At 33.2% G+C, this 19275-nt stretch overlaps 2 protein-coding genes across 4 annotated transcripts; one reads left to right on the top strand and one right to left on the bottom strand.

Moving 5' to 3' along the window:
• The first annotated feature begins 530 nt into the window (after positions 1–530).
• Positions 531–3365, top strand: SAMC1 (S-adenosylmethionine carrier 1). 3 transcript variants are annotated; one of them, XM_079064049.1, is made up of 12 exons: positions 531–637; positions 759–839; positions 1141–1248; positions 1405–1487; positions 1627–1703; positions 1785–1875; positions 2012–2065; positions 2169–2264; positions 2526–2615; positions 2712–2763; positions 2875–3017; positions 3101–3365. In XM_079064049.1, the coding sequence occupies exons 2-12, from the start codon at positions 785–787 to the stop codon at positions 3242–3244; spliced, it is 993 nt and encodes a 330-aa protein (XP_078920175.1). In that variant the 5' UTR covers positions 531–637; positions 759–784; the 3' UTR covers positions 3245–3365. The 3 variants fall into 3 exon arrangements, with proteins under 3 accessions (XP_078920175.1, XP_078920174.1, XP_078920176.1); XM_079064048.1 differs by having other exon boundaries at positions 531–650; XM_079064050.1 differs by having other exon boundaries at positions 559–670.
• Positions 3366–3541: 176 nt separating this feature from the next.
• Positions 3542–7045, bottom strand: LOC145129351 (3-phosphoinositide-dependent protein kinase 2-like). Its single transcript, XM_079064047.1, has 11 exons — positions 6276–7045; positions 5851–6031; positions 5667–5719; positions 5481–5582; positions 5255–5363; positions 5099–5177; positions 4854–5019; positions 4627–4758; positions 4377–4549; positions 3972–4194; positions 3542–3809 (listed from the first exon to the last, which is right to left on the bottom strand). The coding sequence occupies exons 1-11, from the start codon at positions 6465–6467 to the stop codon at positions 3726–3728; spliced, it is 1494 nt and encodes a 497-aa protein (XP_078920173.1). The 5' UTR covers positions 6468–7045; the 3' UTR covers positions 3542–3725.
• Between the last annotated feature and the right edge of the window lie 12230 nt (positions 7046–19275).

Raw genomic sequence — 19275 nt, 5'->3', positions numbered from 1 at the left:
TTTGGATGATAGAAGGATGTAGAGGAAGAGGTGATCGAGGGAGCGAAGGAAAAGGGTGTTCATAGGGGGTGTTGAAGCAATGGAAATGGTGGGTGTTCATGGGTGGTGATCGGTGACACTGTATAGGGAGAAAGGGAAGATGAGTGAAAGAAGTGGGTTGTACGAGAGAGAGAGTATATTTATTATTATTCTTTTTTATTTTAAATATAATTAATCAAAAAGAAAATAAAAAATAAAAAAAGGGTATTAAAGTCATTTTACCGGGCTTAGAGACCAATCATGCAAAAATTGAAACAGTAACATTTTCTAAAAATATCCTAAAAATGTTTCTAATTTTTAAATTTCAAATTCTTGCAAATCCACATGCTAACCGCTGACAGGCCACAGCAGAGGAGACTAAGCAGCTAGCCCAAAGATGGTAACCATGGAAGCCCAATTCAAGGCCTGGGTAGGATAGGGCTGTTAGGCACTTAGGCTGTACCGTTGTAGGGGCGTATTAGCCCAACAATGGCTACACAGACACACTCATACTGATACAGTCCTACACGGCTACACTACTCATCGTCTCTATAATTCTATATCCATATACCATAGCCAGACGTCTTCACCGAAAACACGAGTCAGACAAGACCACTGTGTACGCCTTCGGTGTACACGTTCTGCTCAATTTGTTTGTTTTTTTTTTGTTACTGTTTTTTGTCCTTTATAGTTCGTTGCTAACTTCAATCTCTCACAATTCTGGAGTTTTCAATCTCCAGGTGGATAATTTTCATATTGAAGCTTGATGGCCCCTCTTACATTAACTATTAACTCGAAGAACTCATCAATGTCTTCACCAGGTAACTTCAATTTGTCAACATTTCTCAATTTTGGCATAATTAATCCAATAATTCCATTAATCATCTTAAATTCAACACTTCTCATCTGAACGAACAAGGGTCCAATGTCCATATCCAATTCAATTCATTGATGAATATGATAGCACTATTAGAAAATTAAGCATTATTAGAAAATTAACCGATTGGTAAATAAATAGCTGAAGATATGAATACAAACATAAGAGCCCCACGTTTCGTCACTCATATTGTAATATTGTCTCTGTTAGTGCCATTTATTTTGAGCAGGTGTGTGGTTTTGCAGATGTATCAAATGGGAAATCACAAAGGTTGCAGTTAATACCAAAAAAGTCTTTTGCATCAATCAGCTCAGGGGAAGATAAGCCAGTTGATTTCTTACGAACATTATTTGGTATTTCTTAAATTTGTTTACTTGTATCGATTTTTTCTCAAAGTATACTATTGTTAATCTTGTTCGTAAGACCCAACTAAGAAGTTGTTGATGCGAGTTGAATGTTATGGAAAAGTTTGTTGTTACAAAGTTATAATTATTCCTGTGATAGTGCAGAGGGTTTCATAGCAGGAGGAACAGCTGGAGTTGTTGTTGAAACAGCTTTATACCCAATTGATACAATAAAGACAAGATTGCAGGTATATCAATTTAAATCAACTGTTTGTTGTATAATAACAAAAGAGTTATCTATGAGTTAATATCTTTGAATTACTTTGGGGAAAAACAAAAAATTCTAACATGTAAAAAAAAAACTTTAACATGATATTTTGATTGTAGGCAGCTCGAGGTGGAGGAAAGATTGTTCTCCAGGGGCTATATTCAGGATTGGCTGGAAATCTTGTTGGTGTTTTACCGTAAGTATTGACTTGTCTACATAAATGACTATTTTACCCTTTTGTTTGGAAGTGATGCTTATAACAAATTACTGAATGTAGGGCTTCTGCTTTGTTTGTTGGTGTTTATGAACCTGCAAAAAAGAAACTACTGAAGATGCTCCCTGAAAATCTTAGTGCTGTTGCACATCTCGTAATTCTTATTCTCTCAAATGGAAAATAGTTAAATACAGCTTCTTGTTTACAAGATTAAAAAAAAAAAAAAAACTTTTTTAAGTTTATGATGTTTTTTTGATTTTTATTTCAAAAATTTGCAAAATGTTATGTAGACTGCAGGTGCTATCGGAGGAGTTGCTGCATCTCTAATACGCGTTCCAACAGAGGTAAACTTATTATTTTTCATGAACATTTCCATTTCTCTTTTACTTCTTTTATAGGGTCAATTTACCTTTTTACCCTTTTAACTTCTTGAGTCTTGACAAATAGGTTGTAAAGCAAAGATTACAAACTGGTCAATTTTCTTCAGCTCCTGATGCAGTTCGCCTTATTGTTTCCAAAGAGGGGTTTAAAGGTCTATATGCGGTATGCATCTTTCTATTTTTGTCACCAAATTGCAGAAAATAGCAATGTACTTATATAACAACTTACTTACATTTATATACTGATAATAGCAATATATATATAATATGAAACTTGTAAAATGGTTACAAGTTTAATGTTACATGTTGCTCTTATCAATTAAGAAATGTGTAAATACATTTCTATTATGTGTATAGAAATATAAATGCATGGTTATTATTTATTAAGGAGTTGTAAAAAACATTCAAGTGTGAATAAATTTAGGGATATGGATCTTTTCTGCTACGAGATCTACCTTTTGATGCTATTCAGTTTTGTATATATGAGCAACTTCGGATCGGCTATAAGTTGGCTGTGAGTATTTATTTAAAAAAGACCAAAATTTATATATATGCTAAATTACGAAATCGCCCCTTGCAAACTTTTGATTTGTTTTAAAACATCCACCAGGCACGTAGAGACCTTCATGATCCAGAAAATGCTGCAATTGGTGCTTTTGCTGGTAAGTGGTAACCCTTCCCTCTCTATATATATTTCATTGTTTGTGAAATTGTCTAAAATACCCTCCAACAAATAAAGGACAAATAGGTAATTCTTGAATTATGTTTTGTAGGGGCGATTACGGGAGCGATTACTACTCCACTTGATGTGATAAAAACTAGGTTGATGATTCAGGGATCAGCAAATCAATACAAAGGGATATTTGATTGTGTTCAAACAATTTTGAAAGAAGAGGGACCTCCTGCTCTTTTAAAGGTATGTGTGTGAAAATTACTAAAATGCCCCTGGACTGTGGAAATTTAAAGTGTTGAGTTCTGAATTTGTTAAAAAAAAAATAGGGTATTGGACCTCGAGTTTTGTGGATTGGAATCGGAGGTTCGATTTTTTTTGGTGTTTTGGAGAGAACAAAGAAAATTCTTGCAGAAAGACAGTTTCTTCAACCACCTAATGATCAAAGTTCTGATACCCCAAAGCAAGATTAAGGCAGCTAAAATGTAATTTATTTTTATATGAGAGAATGAATTAGTGAAGATTTGCTAAAATAGCAACTTTTCTATTGATGTGGAACGCTAATAATATTGTGTATCTTTTCAAGTTTCTACACCCAGCCTATATCATTTCTCAAATCTACATTTGCTACAAAAAAAGAATAACACCACAAACCAAAAATAAACAAATCATGAGAAACACTTTTATAATATTAACTAACTAAAAAGTAAATACCTTCATAACAAGAAACCCAAAACAAAAAAAAAGAAGGGAATATAAAAGTAACACGGTGGAAAGAAGCTCATACTTGTGAGTTGTGAGATGGATGACTTTTGTTATAAATAAAACAATCAATTTTTTTTTCTTAAATAAAACAAATTCCTCAGCAGAATCCAACTGTTCATAGGATTCCCAAGGTCCAGCATTAATGTTACATGAAAAGAATGTGTAAACAAACCAAATAGAATAGAAAAATCATCGGTTTTGAAGGGCTTCAATTGCCTTTTTCCATTGATAAGCTCTCTGCTTTGGATCCTCAAATGACATCACTTTCTTCGGCTGCATAAAAATCAAACAAGATAATAAAATATAATATACAAATATATTTTCTGTATATCACTCATTAGACAACATTTAATGAGAAATTCTTTTTGGGCAATCTCGTGTTAAATTTTTAGGTTGAGTAAAAAGGTGACATAGGGGGAAAAGCGAAGGACTCACTATGAAAACTTTGAAATGTGAAGGGCTTGAAACTTGGATGCTAAGATCATTGGGATCATCAGACCATATCATGTTCCCTTTTCCAGCTAGCTTTGAGGGGTCCACATATATCAACTTTGGCTTATTGGTCAAAATAAGTTGCACTTTTTTGCTTGATAGTTTTTGCAGTTTCTTCACCATTGAAATCATAAGAATAGATTCACCTGGCTCCAAAAATTCTTGCCTGTTGACAAGTCAAAATAAGTCAAAACATTTAGTCATCATCCTTCATGTTCCATATTTTGTGAGATCATACTTTGTAAGGAATAGGAATGTACCTATATAGCAACATATTTATATTTTCTACCCATAATAGCAACATACATTGTAAGAAAATCAAGCTTAATAACAAAATTTATATTTTACCATTTTGAGTCAAATGAGTCTATTGTCGCGAGTTTAGTTATATGGCTAATATCAGAAGAAGATGTAACATCGGAAAAGGTATTTCCAATTCCGATTCCGTCACCAATATGTGTGGGATTCCAAGAGGAATCTGGTGTGTCATCGCCCCCACTTGTCCTACCACCCGTGTGACCCTGTATTCCAACATTTTTAACATTAGTAATTATTAAAAAAAACAATGACTTTGGTCTCCATAGACATTTAAAAATACCTTCTCAAATACAAGTTTAGGAGGACTTCGTGATCTTATATTATGCCAATCAATTCCTTGAAAGAAAGGATGATTTTTTAGTGAGTTATAACCATCACGCCCTGCACCAGGTCTTTTTGTAGGATCAGTATCCTGCAATTTTATTTTTTTATTTTTGTGATTTAAGTTGTTAAAAAGAAGAAAAAAACATAAATAAAAGAATAACATGATTTGAATGTTAATGTTACCAATAATTTATCAATGAGATCTCTGGCATCATGAGAAAAGTATTCTGGAAATCTGACATCACGGGCGATAATTCGTTGAAAAATGAGCCACTCACTTGCATCTTTGAATGGAGAAGTTCCAGATAGCATCTGAAACAATGTGCATCCAAGTGCCCACAGATCATTTCTGTTTACAAGGGGCATAAAAGTCATTTCCACAATATGAAAACAATAAAGAGTGAATGATAAACAAGAACAATACTCACCCGATAGTTGCAGGAGAGGAATTCAATACTTCTGGAGGGACATAAGCAGCTGTCCCCACAAATGTGCATGCCTTGTCATCTGAAGAAGAAGAAGAATATAATGATTTTAACACATGAAAAAGAAAAAAGAAAAAAGAATAAAAAAAAAAAGGAAACCTGATGCTGCATTTGGAAGGACTGTTATTTGGCTATCTTGCATGGGTTTTACACTACCAAAATCAGCAATCTTTATGTGTCCATCTGATGTAAGAAGCAGATTCTCTGGCTGTTATTAACATCATGTCAGAATTCAGAAATAGTTATTCAATGTGTGTGTGTGTGATTATAATTTATAAATGGTAGCAATTACATTAAAATAAAACAAGATTTTCAATTGTGATACCTTAATGTCTCGATGTATGAGACCTAAATTATGTATGTATTCAAGAGCATCTATAACTTCAGCTGCATAAAAGCGAGCTTCATCCTCTGTCAATCGACCTTTCTGTAAAAAAAAAAAAAACAATTTAATAAATATCTTACAATGAAAAATATACAAACTAAAGAGAACATAACTACAAATACTTACCCTTGTTATTTGATCAAAAAGTTCTCCACCTTCACAGGACTCGAGTGCCATGTCTTCAATATATAAAGATTCAAAACATAAATATATATATATATATATATATATATATATATATATATATATATAACAAAGGAATTTTAGGGTAATATAAGATTAACAAAATCCACAAAAAAACTGTGCTTACATAGTGAAAAAGTATCTTGGAATGTAAAATGGAGTTGCACGATTCCAGGATGAGTCAGCTGATCCAATACAATCCTCTCTAGTTTCACATAAGCAGTTTTATTTTCTTTAGTTATGAATTTTTTATCCATGATCTTTAAAGCATAAACTTTTCCTGTGTCTTTCTTTCTTGCTCTTACAACCTGATAATGTCAAATTGCAATGTTTATATAGCATATATTGCAAAAGAATCCAAATATGCAACAAGATTATTTTTGTAAGAATAGGTCAATAAAAAACTGTAGGGTGAATGATAAATGGATAGAAGATACGCAAACATTGACCCACAAGTCAAAATTAACAAATAAGCAACGTAATAATTGAGCTACTATTGAGATAAAGAATTGATAATTCAAAATATAATCAATAAAATAATCAAAAATGGACCTTTGAGTAAGAACCAACGCCATAGATCTTCCCCATTTCGAAATCCTGGATGGTGAAATTCTCTTGTGGTGCCCTAAATTTAAAGCTGTTAGATTTATTGATATCTTTGCCCCCATGGTTAGCTGAATTGTCCTGAATATGCAGCTTAGATTCGACATCCTTCTCCATTTCGCCCCCAACCATTGCCATCATTTATTTCCTGAATTTCGCCCAAAATTGAACCCTAGAAAATCAAGCGCATCCATGCGAAAACGTTGCGTCCGGTGGAAATATCCCCTATAAAGATAATTGCTTGTCTCTTTCAATCTCTACAAACCTCGGAAATGGAGTGTATTACACGGCCTTCAAGAAAAGCGGGGAAATAAAGACCTTTGAATAACAGAGCATATCATAATAACACAAACGTCAGATCAGAGACCCATATCGCCTTTTCATCTGAACCCAATTCGATAAAGCCAGCAAACATCAATTGAAACAACCCAAATAAAGCAATTGTGATGCTTCGTAGCATAAACGCATTCAAAACCCTAGAAAGCAAAATTGAATGGAAAAGGATGGGGATTGAAGATGAGAAAGAAGACCCATTTGAGTAAATGATGGGGAATTCTTTTTTTATCGATGTATCAATCTATTTTTCATCACTTTTTTGGTTTTTTGTCAATAATTTCTTCTACAAAGGGAAGTGATGGAGGGAACAAAGTTAGAGCGAGAAAGCAGGGGTAGAGAGAGAAGAAAGACACGTGTTAATTGGATGGGTGCCTAAAAAGCATGAAAATTTACACATTGGAAATGCAAATATACAGGTCTTGACGATGAGATTGGCTTTGGTTGTTCCTTGTATTCTTTTTCCATTTTTATTTATTATTATTAATATTATTATTATTATTCTTTTTCTGAAAAATGCTGATAGTATAATGAAATTTGGTTATTTTATCTAGGACTTATAATATTATAAATTTTTTATTTTGACACCAAATTATTATTTTTTTCGTAATTATGTCATTATATTTATAATTTTGTTGCAATATCAACAAAATGACTGATTTTTCATGTTCTTTCGATAACCACTTTTCCTAAACACTAAATATATCAAGATTACGATTTTGACACCGGGTTTAAATTTGCAAGAAAATCACTATATTACCACAAAATTTTAATTTTGACACCGAGTTTTTTTTTTTTCAATTATGTGATTATATTTACAATGTTGTTGCAATGTCAACCAATTGACCGGTTCATATGATTTTATTGTGGTTTAGAAACTCAATTTATAAGTTCGATTTGTACAACAAATAAATAAAGGTCGGTCACATGCTTCAAACTCACTTACAAGTAAGTGAAAAGGGTATAGTCACCATTTCTGGAGATGTTATTGTGGTTTAGAAGCTCGATTTGTACAACAAGTAATGAAGACCTCTACAGGGTCGATTTAGTGGTTCAAACTCACTAAGCATCTCCTGAATCGACATTTTAGGGGTCTCTATTTACTTGTTGTACAAATCAAACTTCTAAACCATAATAACATCTCCTAAAAGGGTGAGTACGCCCTTTTCACTGGCTTTCAAGTGAGTTACCACTAGATTGACATTTGGATGTCATTTGTAAAGAAATACTTTGACGAGAATTAAACATTATATATTATAATAAAAAGTTTCACCTAAAAGGATGAATGGATGAGTACACCCTTTTCGCTGACTTTTAAGTGGTTTGAACCACTTGATTGACCTAAAAAGATGTGTGAAATTGGGTTTGATACAAATTGAGCTTCTAAACCACAATAACATCTCCTGAAAGGGTGACCATGCCCTTTTCGTTGACTTGTAAGTAAGTTTGAACCATTGGACCGACATTCATTTATGTGTTGTATAAATCGAGTTTCTAAATCAAGCTTCTTAACCACAATAACATCTCCTAAATCGGTCAATTGATTGACATTGCAACAAATTTGTAAATGTAATGACATAATTGAGAAAAAAAACTCGGTGTCAAAATGAAAATTTTGTGGTAATATAATGACTTTCTTGCAATTTGAAACTCATTGTCAAAATCGAAATTTTGGTAAACTTAATGACTTTATTGCCGTTCAGGAAAAATGGATACACGGAGAACATGGAGAACCGGTCATTTGATTGATATTGCAACAAAATTGTTAATATAATGACATAATTGCGAAAAAATAACGTGGTGTCAAAATCGAAATTTCGTGGTAATATGGTGACTTTCTTGCAATTTGCCCTTTTATCTATTAATTCATTTAAGTTTTTATGCAATTAGCTTTTAAAATAAGAAATTATATTTTAATGTAAAATTCAGTTCAGGTGAGCAATTGTCAAGTTTAAAATTTCAAAGGATTTAACCCTACTCATGACGTGAGGAATGTATGTCGTGTCGTGAGGAGTTTAATGAGTACACACATCACTTTTGGGCTCACGACGTGAGCACATATTGGCTCACGACGTAAGGACTGCCTGAGAGGAAACCCTAATTTTGGGGGTTTTATTTCCGTCTTTAAAGGAAGTGAGGGTTAGGGTTAGCCCACCCTCATCCTCCATCACCTATTTGCACTCCCCTTTGAAACCCTAGCATCCATATTTGATCTTGAAGCTTATTTGTGGTGATTTTAGCCAAGGAAAAGAAGAGGAAGAGCATCTAGCCCATTGTTTCTGCGTTCAAGTCTCACCACCAAGCATTTACACATCTTCGGGACCTTTTGTGAGTTTTAAGTCTATTGCTTTATGAGTCCATAAGCTTATATATAAGTTTTTATGCTTAATCCTTCATGTTCAAGATGATGTAATGGTTAAAAGCCATAAAGTTGCCAACTTTATGGATCTCTAGTGTCCTTTGAGTAGTATAGATGCTAGATCTGGAAGATGATTGAGTTTTATGGCTCTTGCATGAGATTTGATGCCATTTTTCATTTTTGTCCCCTAACTATTGTTTGGGACATGCATTGGACATGCATGTCCAAAAAGCCACGATTCTTATGATGTTTTGTAGTAAATAAGACTCTATGGGGGATTTGGTTGATGGGCCAAAAGAGATTTAGAGGTTCATTAAGAACTTCTGATTAGAGCGTTCTCAAGAAGTGAACATAAGGGTATCACGACGTGAGGATGGGGTTCCTCGACTATTTTGGACTTATTAGGTCACGACGTGACCACTAGGGGTCATGACGTGATTAGTGGATTGTTGGAATTTTGAGTGTGGATTGATTTTGACTTTGGACATGGTTTGACCTGAGGGTATTTTGGGTATTTTGAGTTGTAATTGAGACTAGTCATTATCTGATGATTAGGTTACCGTTGGGTTGAGATTCGGAGCTGTGTCCTATTCATCGATCTTTTTCAGACTGAGAGATGACTTTTCCTCGCTGTACTTGTGGGTCGAAGGCACCAAGGCCGACCCATTGGAGTGATATCATTTTATCTCTCTCTCTCTCTCTCTGTATATATATATATATATATATATATATATATATATATATATATATATATATATATAGAGAGAGGATAGTTCATGTGAGAACAAATATTATTGTGAGAATGTAAGAACACCTATCAACCATTAGATCAAAATAATAGATGGCTTAGATTTCTGTTATTAAATTAGGTAATTTGTGAATTAAAAAATAAAAAAAATATTATTTATTTCGAAATAAGGGTAAATTGGTAAAATAGCTAAAAATTAAATATGGAAATATAATTAGTTTCCTATTTTTGAGGAGTTTTTAATGGAGCTTTTGAAATACTAGATTTAAAACAAAACAAATTAAATTTCAAAATTGAAAACGTGCAAGTTCTGATATAATTCGAAATTTCAATTTACAATTATTATTTTACAATGTTGGTATATTCTAATCAAAATGTGCAATATTTTTAAAAAATTCTTATATGAATATTAAATTCGTGATATGAATTTGAAACATATTATTATTCATATATAAACACACACATAATCTTCATAGACAAAACATTAATATTCATGACAGAATATATTAAGATACAATTTTTTTAAAGAAAAGCATAAATATTCATGGTAGAATACACACACATAATTTTCATAGAGAAAAATATAAATATTTATGACAGAATATGTATACATATAATTTACATAGGATAAAACATAAATATTACAGAATAGATTATACACACATACAATATTCATAATAGAATAAACGCACACACAATCTAATGTTTATCTATAAGTTCTTGTGTAAGTACTCATGGTGCATCCAGAAAAACTTCATCAACTCGACTTGGAATTGCTTCATCAACCCACCTGCATAACACAATTCAATAAAATCATCAAATATTCATTTATACAAACATGAATACTGTATGTACATGAAAAACCACATACATACAAATTCACACATGAAAATTTTAAAGCAATATCCATTCATTCAGGCAACAAATATTCAAGTGACAGTTAAATAATCTATTTAAAAAGCATTAAACATATAACATGATATCACTACAAAGTATTTACATATAAATATGCTTTTGACAAAACATTCAGTATAGAGTATTCACATATAAAAACTTACTATTCTTAATAGAATTTTTATATTAAGCATTAAATATGACTAATCAAAACCCAAACAAAAAGAAAAGCAAAATACAAGTGAAATTCATATTGAAGATAAATAGAATTGTGACATGAAGTCCAACTAATTAATTGAACGGAGGGATAAAAAAGTAAAATTTCAGGGAAAAAACTGAAAAAAATACCTATACGAATCAATGGAAGTTCAACGCAAAAAAGATTATAGAAATTTCAATCGACGACATTGAGGACAACCATGAAATCAATCTCTCTTCTTCTGTTAAGATTAAAATTGAGCTTTTTAAATTCAAAATATAATTTCAAATAACATTTTGATAAAGATTAAATTCAATACAGAATATTTAATAGAGTGTTTAAATTGAAAAGTGAATTTCTAATAGCAATTCAAGTTCTTAGAAACAACTAACATTGATACAAGAATTATTGCATGTTGCTTAGGAAAACCTTGGAAAATCAAGAACAGTCTACAAGAAATAGTTGGAGAAATGTAAAATTCTTACCACACAATTGCTTTAATGGTTTCTTGTATGTTTATAAATTCATTTGTCGGAAAAACCGATTGTACTTGCTGCAAAATTCGTTGTCACTGTCAATTGGTGACCATCAAGTATCCATCATCATCCCTTCTTTTTGCCATCATCGTGACCTAAATACACTACTCCCTGCACCGATTGACCATGGTGATCTCTCTTGTTTCCCAGAAACGCAAACAACATGTAATCACCATCGAAATCAAGATGGGAAATACAGAGAATTAGGGTTCTGATTTCATGAAGCAAGATGTGAAAAAAGAAAATAAAATGAAGATTACCAAAACATAAAAGAGAAAAACATACTTGTTGATACCTTGATCGACGACGACATTGACAAGGGGATCGATTTCTTGCACGAGTGGACGAAAAGAGCAGCAATGGCCGAAAGCGGCTAACTTGAGGAAGCGTTAATCGGATCTCATAAAATGCGTATAAATGGCAGCCTAATTGGAGAGATAAAAACCAATTTCCAAAAATATAGGATTATTTAATTATACTGTATTAATGACATATGTAAAATACCATGAACGCCCTTTTACTATTTTTTTATTATTGAATTAAATGGATAAAATGATTGGCTGAAAAGCGTTCTTACGTCCTCACAATAATCTTTGTTTTTATTTAAACCTACTTCTATATATATATATATATATATATATATATATATATATATATATATATATATATATATATATATAGTGATTGATGATATATTGAGTATGTGGTAGATCAGTATGATTGTATGATGGTTGCTGATATACGTTAGGCTGGTAGATATGTAGGACTACATGTGATTATGTATGTATAATTATCTGTCTGCTGAATATGCTTATTATCTTTTATATGTCGACATGTTATATTGGGATTGAGACTACTGCTTTGTGCTGTTAGTCAACAGATCGGGGCAATCCAACCGAGAGGTTGTGGCCCAGGGTATTCTAATCGGGAGGTTGTGGGCCAGGGTAATTCAACCGGGAGGTTGCAGACCCAGTACGTGACATGCAGGGCAATCCAACCGGAAGGCTGTGGGCCAGGGTAAGCCAACCGGGAGGTTATGGACCCAACATGCAGGATTGTATATGTTATGTGTTGTGTGGTGGTACTTTGGGGAACTCACTAAGCTTTGACTTACAGTTTCAGTTTATTGTTTCATGTACTTCAGATGAATGTGGCAAGACGAAGGCATGATCGTGCACATCCTTTGGTTTTATGTTGTTTGGATTTTGGGATACTCTGATTACTAAAATACACTTTTGAAACAATGGTTTTGTAAACATTTATGGTTATGGGTTTTTTTTAAAAGTTGAATTTTATTGTGATTTTTGAGAATGTTATATTTAATTTACCATTATGCATCAAACAACAGGAACAACTGGTTGCATTCATGATGTGACATTACAACTAATCGGTGTTGTAAAACTCGGCCAACTCGGGCGAGTACTCGAACTCGACCTCTTACCAAGGCGAGTTAAGCCAACTCGGCCAAATAACTCGGAAATCGGTCAAAATCGGTAAAACTCGGACCAAATCGGTCAACTCAGGCGAGTACTCGGCCAACTGGGTCAAAATTGTCTTAAGAAGAGGGAAAAAATCAAGAATTTCAAAATTAATATGTATAATACACTTAATGATTTATTATTTAACACACACATGTGATTACTACTACATATATATCTTAAATTTTCAGTAATTATTCACAAAATGAGACATTGTGTGTATTTCAGTTTTTATGTATTCACATGTATCTAATTTTTTTATATATTTCAATCAACTTATGATTTTAACTTATGATTTTGACATATATAATTTCCTTAAAAATATTTCTACATGAATTACCGAATCTGAGTACTCATCGAGTACTCTCGACTACTCGCTACTCGGCAGTCGACTGAACGAATGCTAAATAGCGAGTTCTACAACCTTGCAACTAACTAGACAAAAAAATTATCAATATCCACGTAAGTAATTCAATTATCCACCTCACATTATTTAACATAAAGTCTACTCTCTTCATTCTAATCTTAGAGATCAAGAATGAAAAAAGTCTAGGGTTTAATCTTGTTTCTCCGATCGAAGTCAAGAAGCAGCCAACCATCTGACAATGTCAACCTCGATGTCAAACCCTACTGAATTGTATCCTCTAGTGGAGCTGAACTTCAAATGTGTTTTTCTTCGAAATCCTTTCCCGTATAATCATGGTATCAAATTCACATTCACTGATCATGATTTTGTCAGAATGACATACTCTGAGTGTATCACATTTCCCGAACGTTTCATGCAAGAAAGTATAAAGAAGTTATTCTACTATGAGCCATCTAATACCTTATTGTATGGTATTACTCCTATTACACATGATGAATATTACGATGATTTCATTTTTGATGACTATAGAACCGATGGTATAATTTCCCTCTATGTGGACCATGTCGGTGAAGGGTGAAAGATTAGTATGGTTCTGAGATAAAAGAAGAAGATGGTGAGGATTCATGTATTAATGGTGGTGAAATGAAGAAGAAATTGATAACCTTAGAGATGTGGAGGTAGAATTTAACGTGGAAAGAATCACTATGAGCAAAACAAAGAGTGATGAGTTTTTTAGTCAATTATGTGGTGAAGAGGAGGAGGCAAATGATAACAAAAAAGATGATGATGGCGAGTGTGAAGCAATACCTATGAATTAAGAACATTTAATTTTTAATGAGTCAACACCTAGGAAAAAGCAGAAGCTCATACTTGGAATGAGATTCCAAGATCCAACTCAATTAAAATCCATGTTATGCAACTATGTTGTTGCAAATGGGTACCAAATTTGCTTTGAAAAAAAATGATAGGAAAATATTATTGGTTAAGTGTTACAAGGGCAGGTGCACATTTAGGTTGTAGGCATCTTGGATAAGGGAAGAAGAAAGCTTATAAATCAAGTCTTTAAAGGTAGATCGTAAGTGTACAGGGAACTAAAAGTTAGGATTAATGGCCGCTTATTCCTGGATAGGGAGTCATTATACAAAAGAAATCATACTTTGACAAAACATGAGTGTTAGAAAGATAAGATTAGCAGTAACATAGAAGTTTGGTATTCATGTCAGTATTGGTCAATGCAAGAGAGTTAAGAAATATGCAATGCAACTAACAAATGGTACCCTTGTTGACCATTATGCAAAGTTGTGGTGATATATAGAAGAGATTAGGAGATAAAATCCAGGTTCCACTATGAAGCTTGATGTGAATTATATGCCAGATGGGAAGAACTACTTTAGTAAGTTCTATGTTTTCTTTGATGGATTGAAGAAGGGATTGAGGGATGGGTGTATAAAGATAATAGGACTAGATGGTTGTTTTCCTAAAGGGATTTGTAAATGGGAGTTGTTATGTGTTGTTCTTAGGGATGTAAAGAATGATATTTATCCCATTGCATGGGCAGTAATTGATAGGTTTTCTATATACTTCCCTAGATTATTATTTGGTAGCGGAAACATGTATTTTAGTCTAAGGCATGCAAACAACTAAAACCTACAAGAATATTTAACCTAAATAATATGAACAACTACAAGAAGGATGAAGTATTACTAACCTTTAGCTAAAATAATTTGCTTGAATAACCTTTGATGTAGATCTCGAATTCCACTAAGCTAAGCAAGATAACAACCAAAGTAGATTGCCTATAATGGTTCACACCTAACAATTCCAAATTATTAGTGTTAGAATATTAACCCTTAGAACAATAGAGACTAGCTAAAGAATTAATCAAGAGAAAAGAGAAAATCTATATGTGTAGAGTGGGACGAAATTTAGGAGTGCCAAGGAGGGGGTATTTATAGTTTCTGGTTATTTGGAAAGAAAGTTGATTTGAACTGGAAACCATATAAAGATAATAATTAAATAATCCAATTTATCTGAAATTCAAATCCCTTCCTTGTATAGCCTTGGACGAAAATTCCAAGGGATATCCATACTAATTTTCTTTCATCCCTTCCAACTATTCAACTATTGAATAATTAACATTTAGTCCTTGTACTTTTTAATTAGCACAAATTAATTCCAAATTAATTCTAATTAATTCAAATCATTTCCAAACTAGTTTCTAATTAATTTATCATCACATGAATAATTTATAAACTATTTGTATATCTCTCTCTTATAATATTCTAATATAATTTGGATCATTGAGGGTAACCCAAAAAGGACCATGCCATTAATGTAATTCTTACCAATTAGCTATGACATTGGACACCATTCCAACAGTAGTTGTGTGGAGAATAAAGAAAAATGGAAGTGGTTTTTAGATCTACTTATTAATGACTTAGGACTTAATTTAGGACAGGGATACATTATCATATTTGATCAACACAAGGTACTTTACTTCATTCTACTATAAGACAAATTAGTCGGGGTTTTCTCACTAAACAGGCGTGCATGAGAAAAACTAGGAAACACGTCGTGGTCCTAAAAGACACGTTGCGTCTGCCCTAATTCAACAACTTCAAAATAACTTAATCTATTAAGTCCAAGCTTCCAAATTCAATATCTAGATCTAAATGATGTATTAATGGATAAATTTTCCAACTTTATCCATTAAAACATCCCAAACTAGCTAGATCTAGAACTCTAGTTTCTTAAAAGTCCAAGATCTCATTTTTCTTCAATCAAGGAGTAAAGAGAGCTTGTGCATGCTTTCTAAACTCAACCAAAAGGTCAAATATAAAGTCTAATATGATTACAATATCATGTAGTTGTACAAACTTCAAATATCAAACCATTAAAGGGACCAAAACACCAAAATATGGACCAAAACACCATTATCTCATAAATCCAGAGATGGAATACAATAAAGTAAGGACTTTGTAACTTACAAAGGTACAAAAGGTAGATGGAGGTTTAAATCTTCTTTCAAAGCTCCAATAATCAATATTGCAAGAATACTTCACTCTAGAACCACCAAAAGCACACAAAATGGATGAGATGAGAGAAGAGAGGCTCAAAACTAAGAAATGGAGGATATGGTTTCTGAAAGTTCTCTCAAAATGTGATAAAGGATGAGAATGAACCAACCCTAGGGGGTTAATGGCATTTAAATACCCCCCAAAACCCTAAAAACACGTTCAACCCAAGGGCTTGGACGTGTCACGACCAACAAATAGGCCCGCCGCGTCCACCAGACAATCCTCAGATTTTCAAATTTTATGATTAATTCCTTTAATCTTTAGTCTCCGCTTCTACATTTCCTTGAACTATAAAACCCCCCAATAAAAGTGTGGAAAACATCATCTGGATATAGAGTTACAATATCTTATTCAACAGCCTTTAAGGTATGATTGTAGAGATGAATGGACATAATGAAAGTATGTCGACAATAACGCAAGGGCTAGATGATAAAATGGAATGGGAATATTAGGGAGATAATGGATAAAGGTTCCACTCATTTGTTGAAGGAAGTTAAAAGTGATATTTTTTGTTCATTCTTATGTTATAAAGGGAATTTATGTACCTTTGAATACATACACAAAATAAATAGGAGGAAGAAGGGACAATGAGAGTCAAGAAAGCTACAAAGTAAAAAAAATAAAGATGAATAGATAGAGGAAACGAAAGAGATATTGACAATAATGAGAAAACTTCAAAAATAAAAGTGGAAATGGAATCTTCTAATCAAATAAAGAAGTTGTACTTGCTACACGTGTAAGAGGAAATGAAATTCTATGAGGGGTGTAGACAAAAAAAGATGTCAGTATTTGATAATTGTACACTAGAATGTAAAGTGTTGAAGATCTGGAACAAAAAAGAAAAGTTCATTAGACGACTGTAGCTGTGGTCCGGGAGAATGCGAACATGAATGCAATTCATGTATACAAGTATGTTATATATCTATAAGTTTCTAGTCAACTTTGGATAAATTAAAATCTGTAGGAGGGGCGAAAGATACAAGAATTTGGAAAAAAAAATTATACATACAAGTTACAACTAGTAGTATTATGTGTAGACCAGATAGAAAGTTGGAATAAAACCGATAAAGGTCTCATGTGTGTATGTAAGGGAGACTAAGAAACGAAAGTAAAAAACTTTTATTAAAATCTCTTTAATAATGAGTAATGTATGGAAATGGATCCCTCCAATGTATGAGTTTAAAATGATAGATTTCATAATTAAATTTGAGGATTTTGTATGGAAACCCCCGGTTTATTATGAAGGCGAGAAGTAATTGAAGTTCGTGGTAATGAAGGATTATAGGTGTTGGTGACTTTAGTATTATCACTTAGTGTATTTATTATTAAGCTTGAGATATGTTGAGTTCTATTTATTCACCGAGGATGGAGGTGTGGGGTGCAAACTCAGAGTGATAAATGTGAGCTTAAAATACGGGGTACGAGGCAATGCCCCTATGTACAGGATTCCAAGGGGCAGAGCCCCTGGCGGTTGTGACATCATTATGATGTAAGAATCAATTATATCTTATAACCACCGTTCTAACTACCGGTTTTGGTGCCAAAATGGATGTGATCTGTAACGTCTCAAAATGAAGACAAAAAATTTTCATTTTTATTTAATAAAACTATTATCCAAAAGACATTATCATAAAACCATGGTGGAAACAAAGTGTATCAAATACATCATATCACATTAGAGTAATCATAAAATGCAGAATAAGGTGGTGTGTGCACTGCAATCATCTCGGTGTAACATCCCGATTTCTAGGTATGAGATTTGTCCTTAAAAAGCAAGTTTTCTTTTGGACCAACTCGGCGAGTTGATAGCCTCAAATCGGCATGTTGGAGGGCTTTTGGGCCGCACATTCTTTTGGACCAACTCGGCGAGTTGGTGTGGATAACTCGACGAGTTGAAGGCTGGGTGGAAAACCCTAAATTTGAGGGTTTTGCACCCTATAAAACCTCCTTAAGTCCTTAAGGATGATCTTTTATCAGCCTCCAAACCCCCATATCGGCCCCTTGTGAACCCCAATCACCTTTCCCTCTCATTTTGTCGTCTAGTGTGGTAATTTTGGAGCAAAAGGAGAAGAAGTAAGAAGAAGGAGGCAAGAATCTATCAAGTAAGGCTCTCATCTTCAGTTTGAGTCTCTTCTGGACCTTTGTAAGTGTCCAAGACTCGATTTTTATCTATCTATGTAGCTAGATCTTGAGTTTTTGTAATGCCCGTGTTTCTAGGCTAGGCATTAATATTGACTTTATAGTCTAGGTTAACCTTTGTAACTCATTTTGAATAAATGAAAAGGAATTATGTGAATATTATGTGAATTATGTGTTTTATGTTTAATTATTAGGGTTTAATTAATTAAGAATAAAAATGAACGTCAAAATTAAATATTAGATAAAGTCGATATCTATTAAGAAACTTGTAGTGGGCGTGACAAGGATTACGGATATATAAAGAATGCCGAAATCCGAGTTATAACGAAGAAGTTATGACCTGTCGAAGTTTCGCGACAAAACCGGCACGGTGCCGAATGTCGTAAAAAGTGAGTTTTTGATAAACTACTTTTTAGCCTTAGTGATCTAAACGAAACTCGTAGTGGTCGTTAAACCGAGAGTAGGTATAAAAAGAACGCCCAAATCTGACTTCGTATGAGGAAGTTATGATTTTTCGAAGTTTCAGCTTAGCAGTAGACAACTAAAAACTCGAAGTTTAGATCGAGTGATTTTTAGCCGACACGACCTAAACGAGAATCGAAGGTCTCGTCATTTGTAGCACAACGGTAAAAAGACAGACGAAAACGGACGTCGGATGAAGAAGTTATGAATTTTTAACGGATTTCCTGTCCCGGTCTGTTAAAAATAATAATATAAAAATTAAATTCAAAATTAGCCGACGAAGTCTAAACGAAAGTTGTAGAGCGTAATTTTACCTACGCGTGCATATAAAGAACGTCAAAAACGGAGCTCGTATGC

The sequence above is a fragment of the Lactuca virosa genome, chromosome 8, assembly GCF_052849685.1.
Source record: "Lactuca virosa cultivar CGN04683 chromosome 8, Lactuca_virosa_CGN04683_v6, whole genome shotgun sequence".
Lineage (NCBI taxonomy): Eukaryota > Viridiplantae > Streptophyta > Magnoliopsida > Asterales > Asteraceae > Lactuca > Lactuca virosa.
This window is presented reverse-complemented; position numbering and strand designations above follow the sequence as displayed.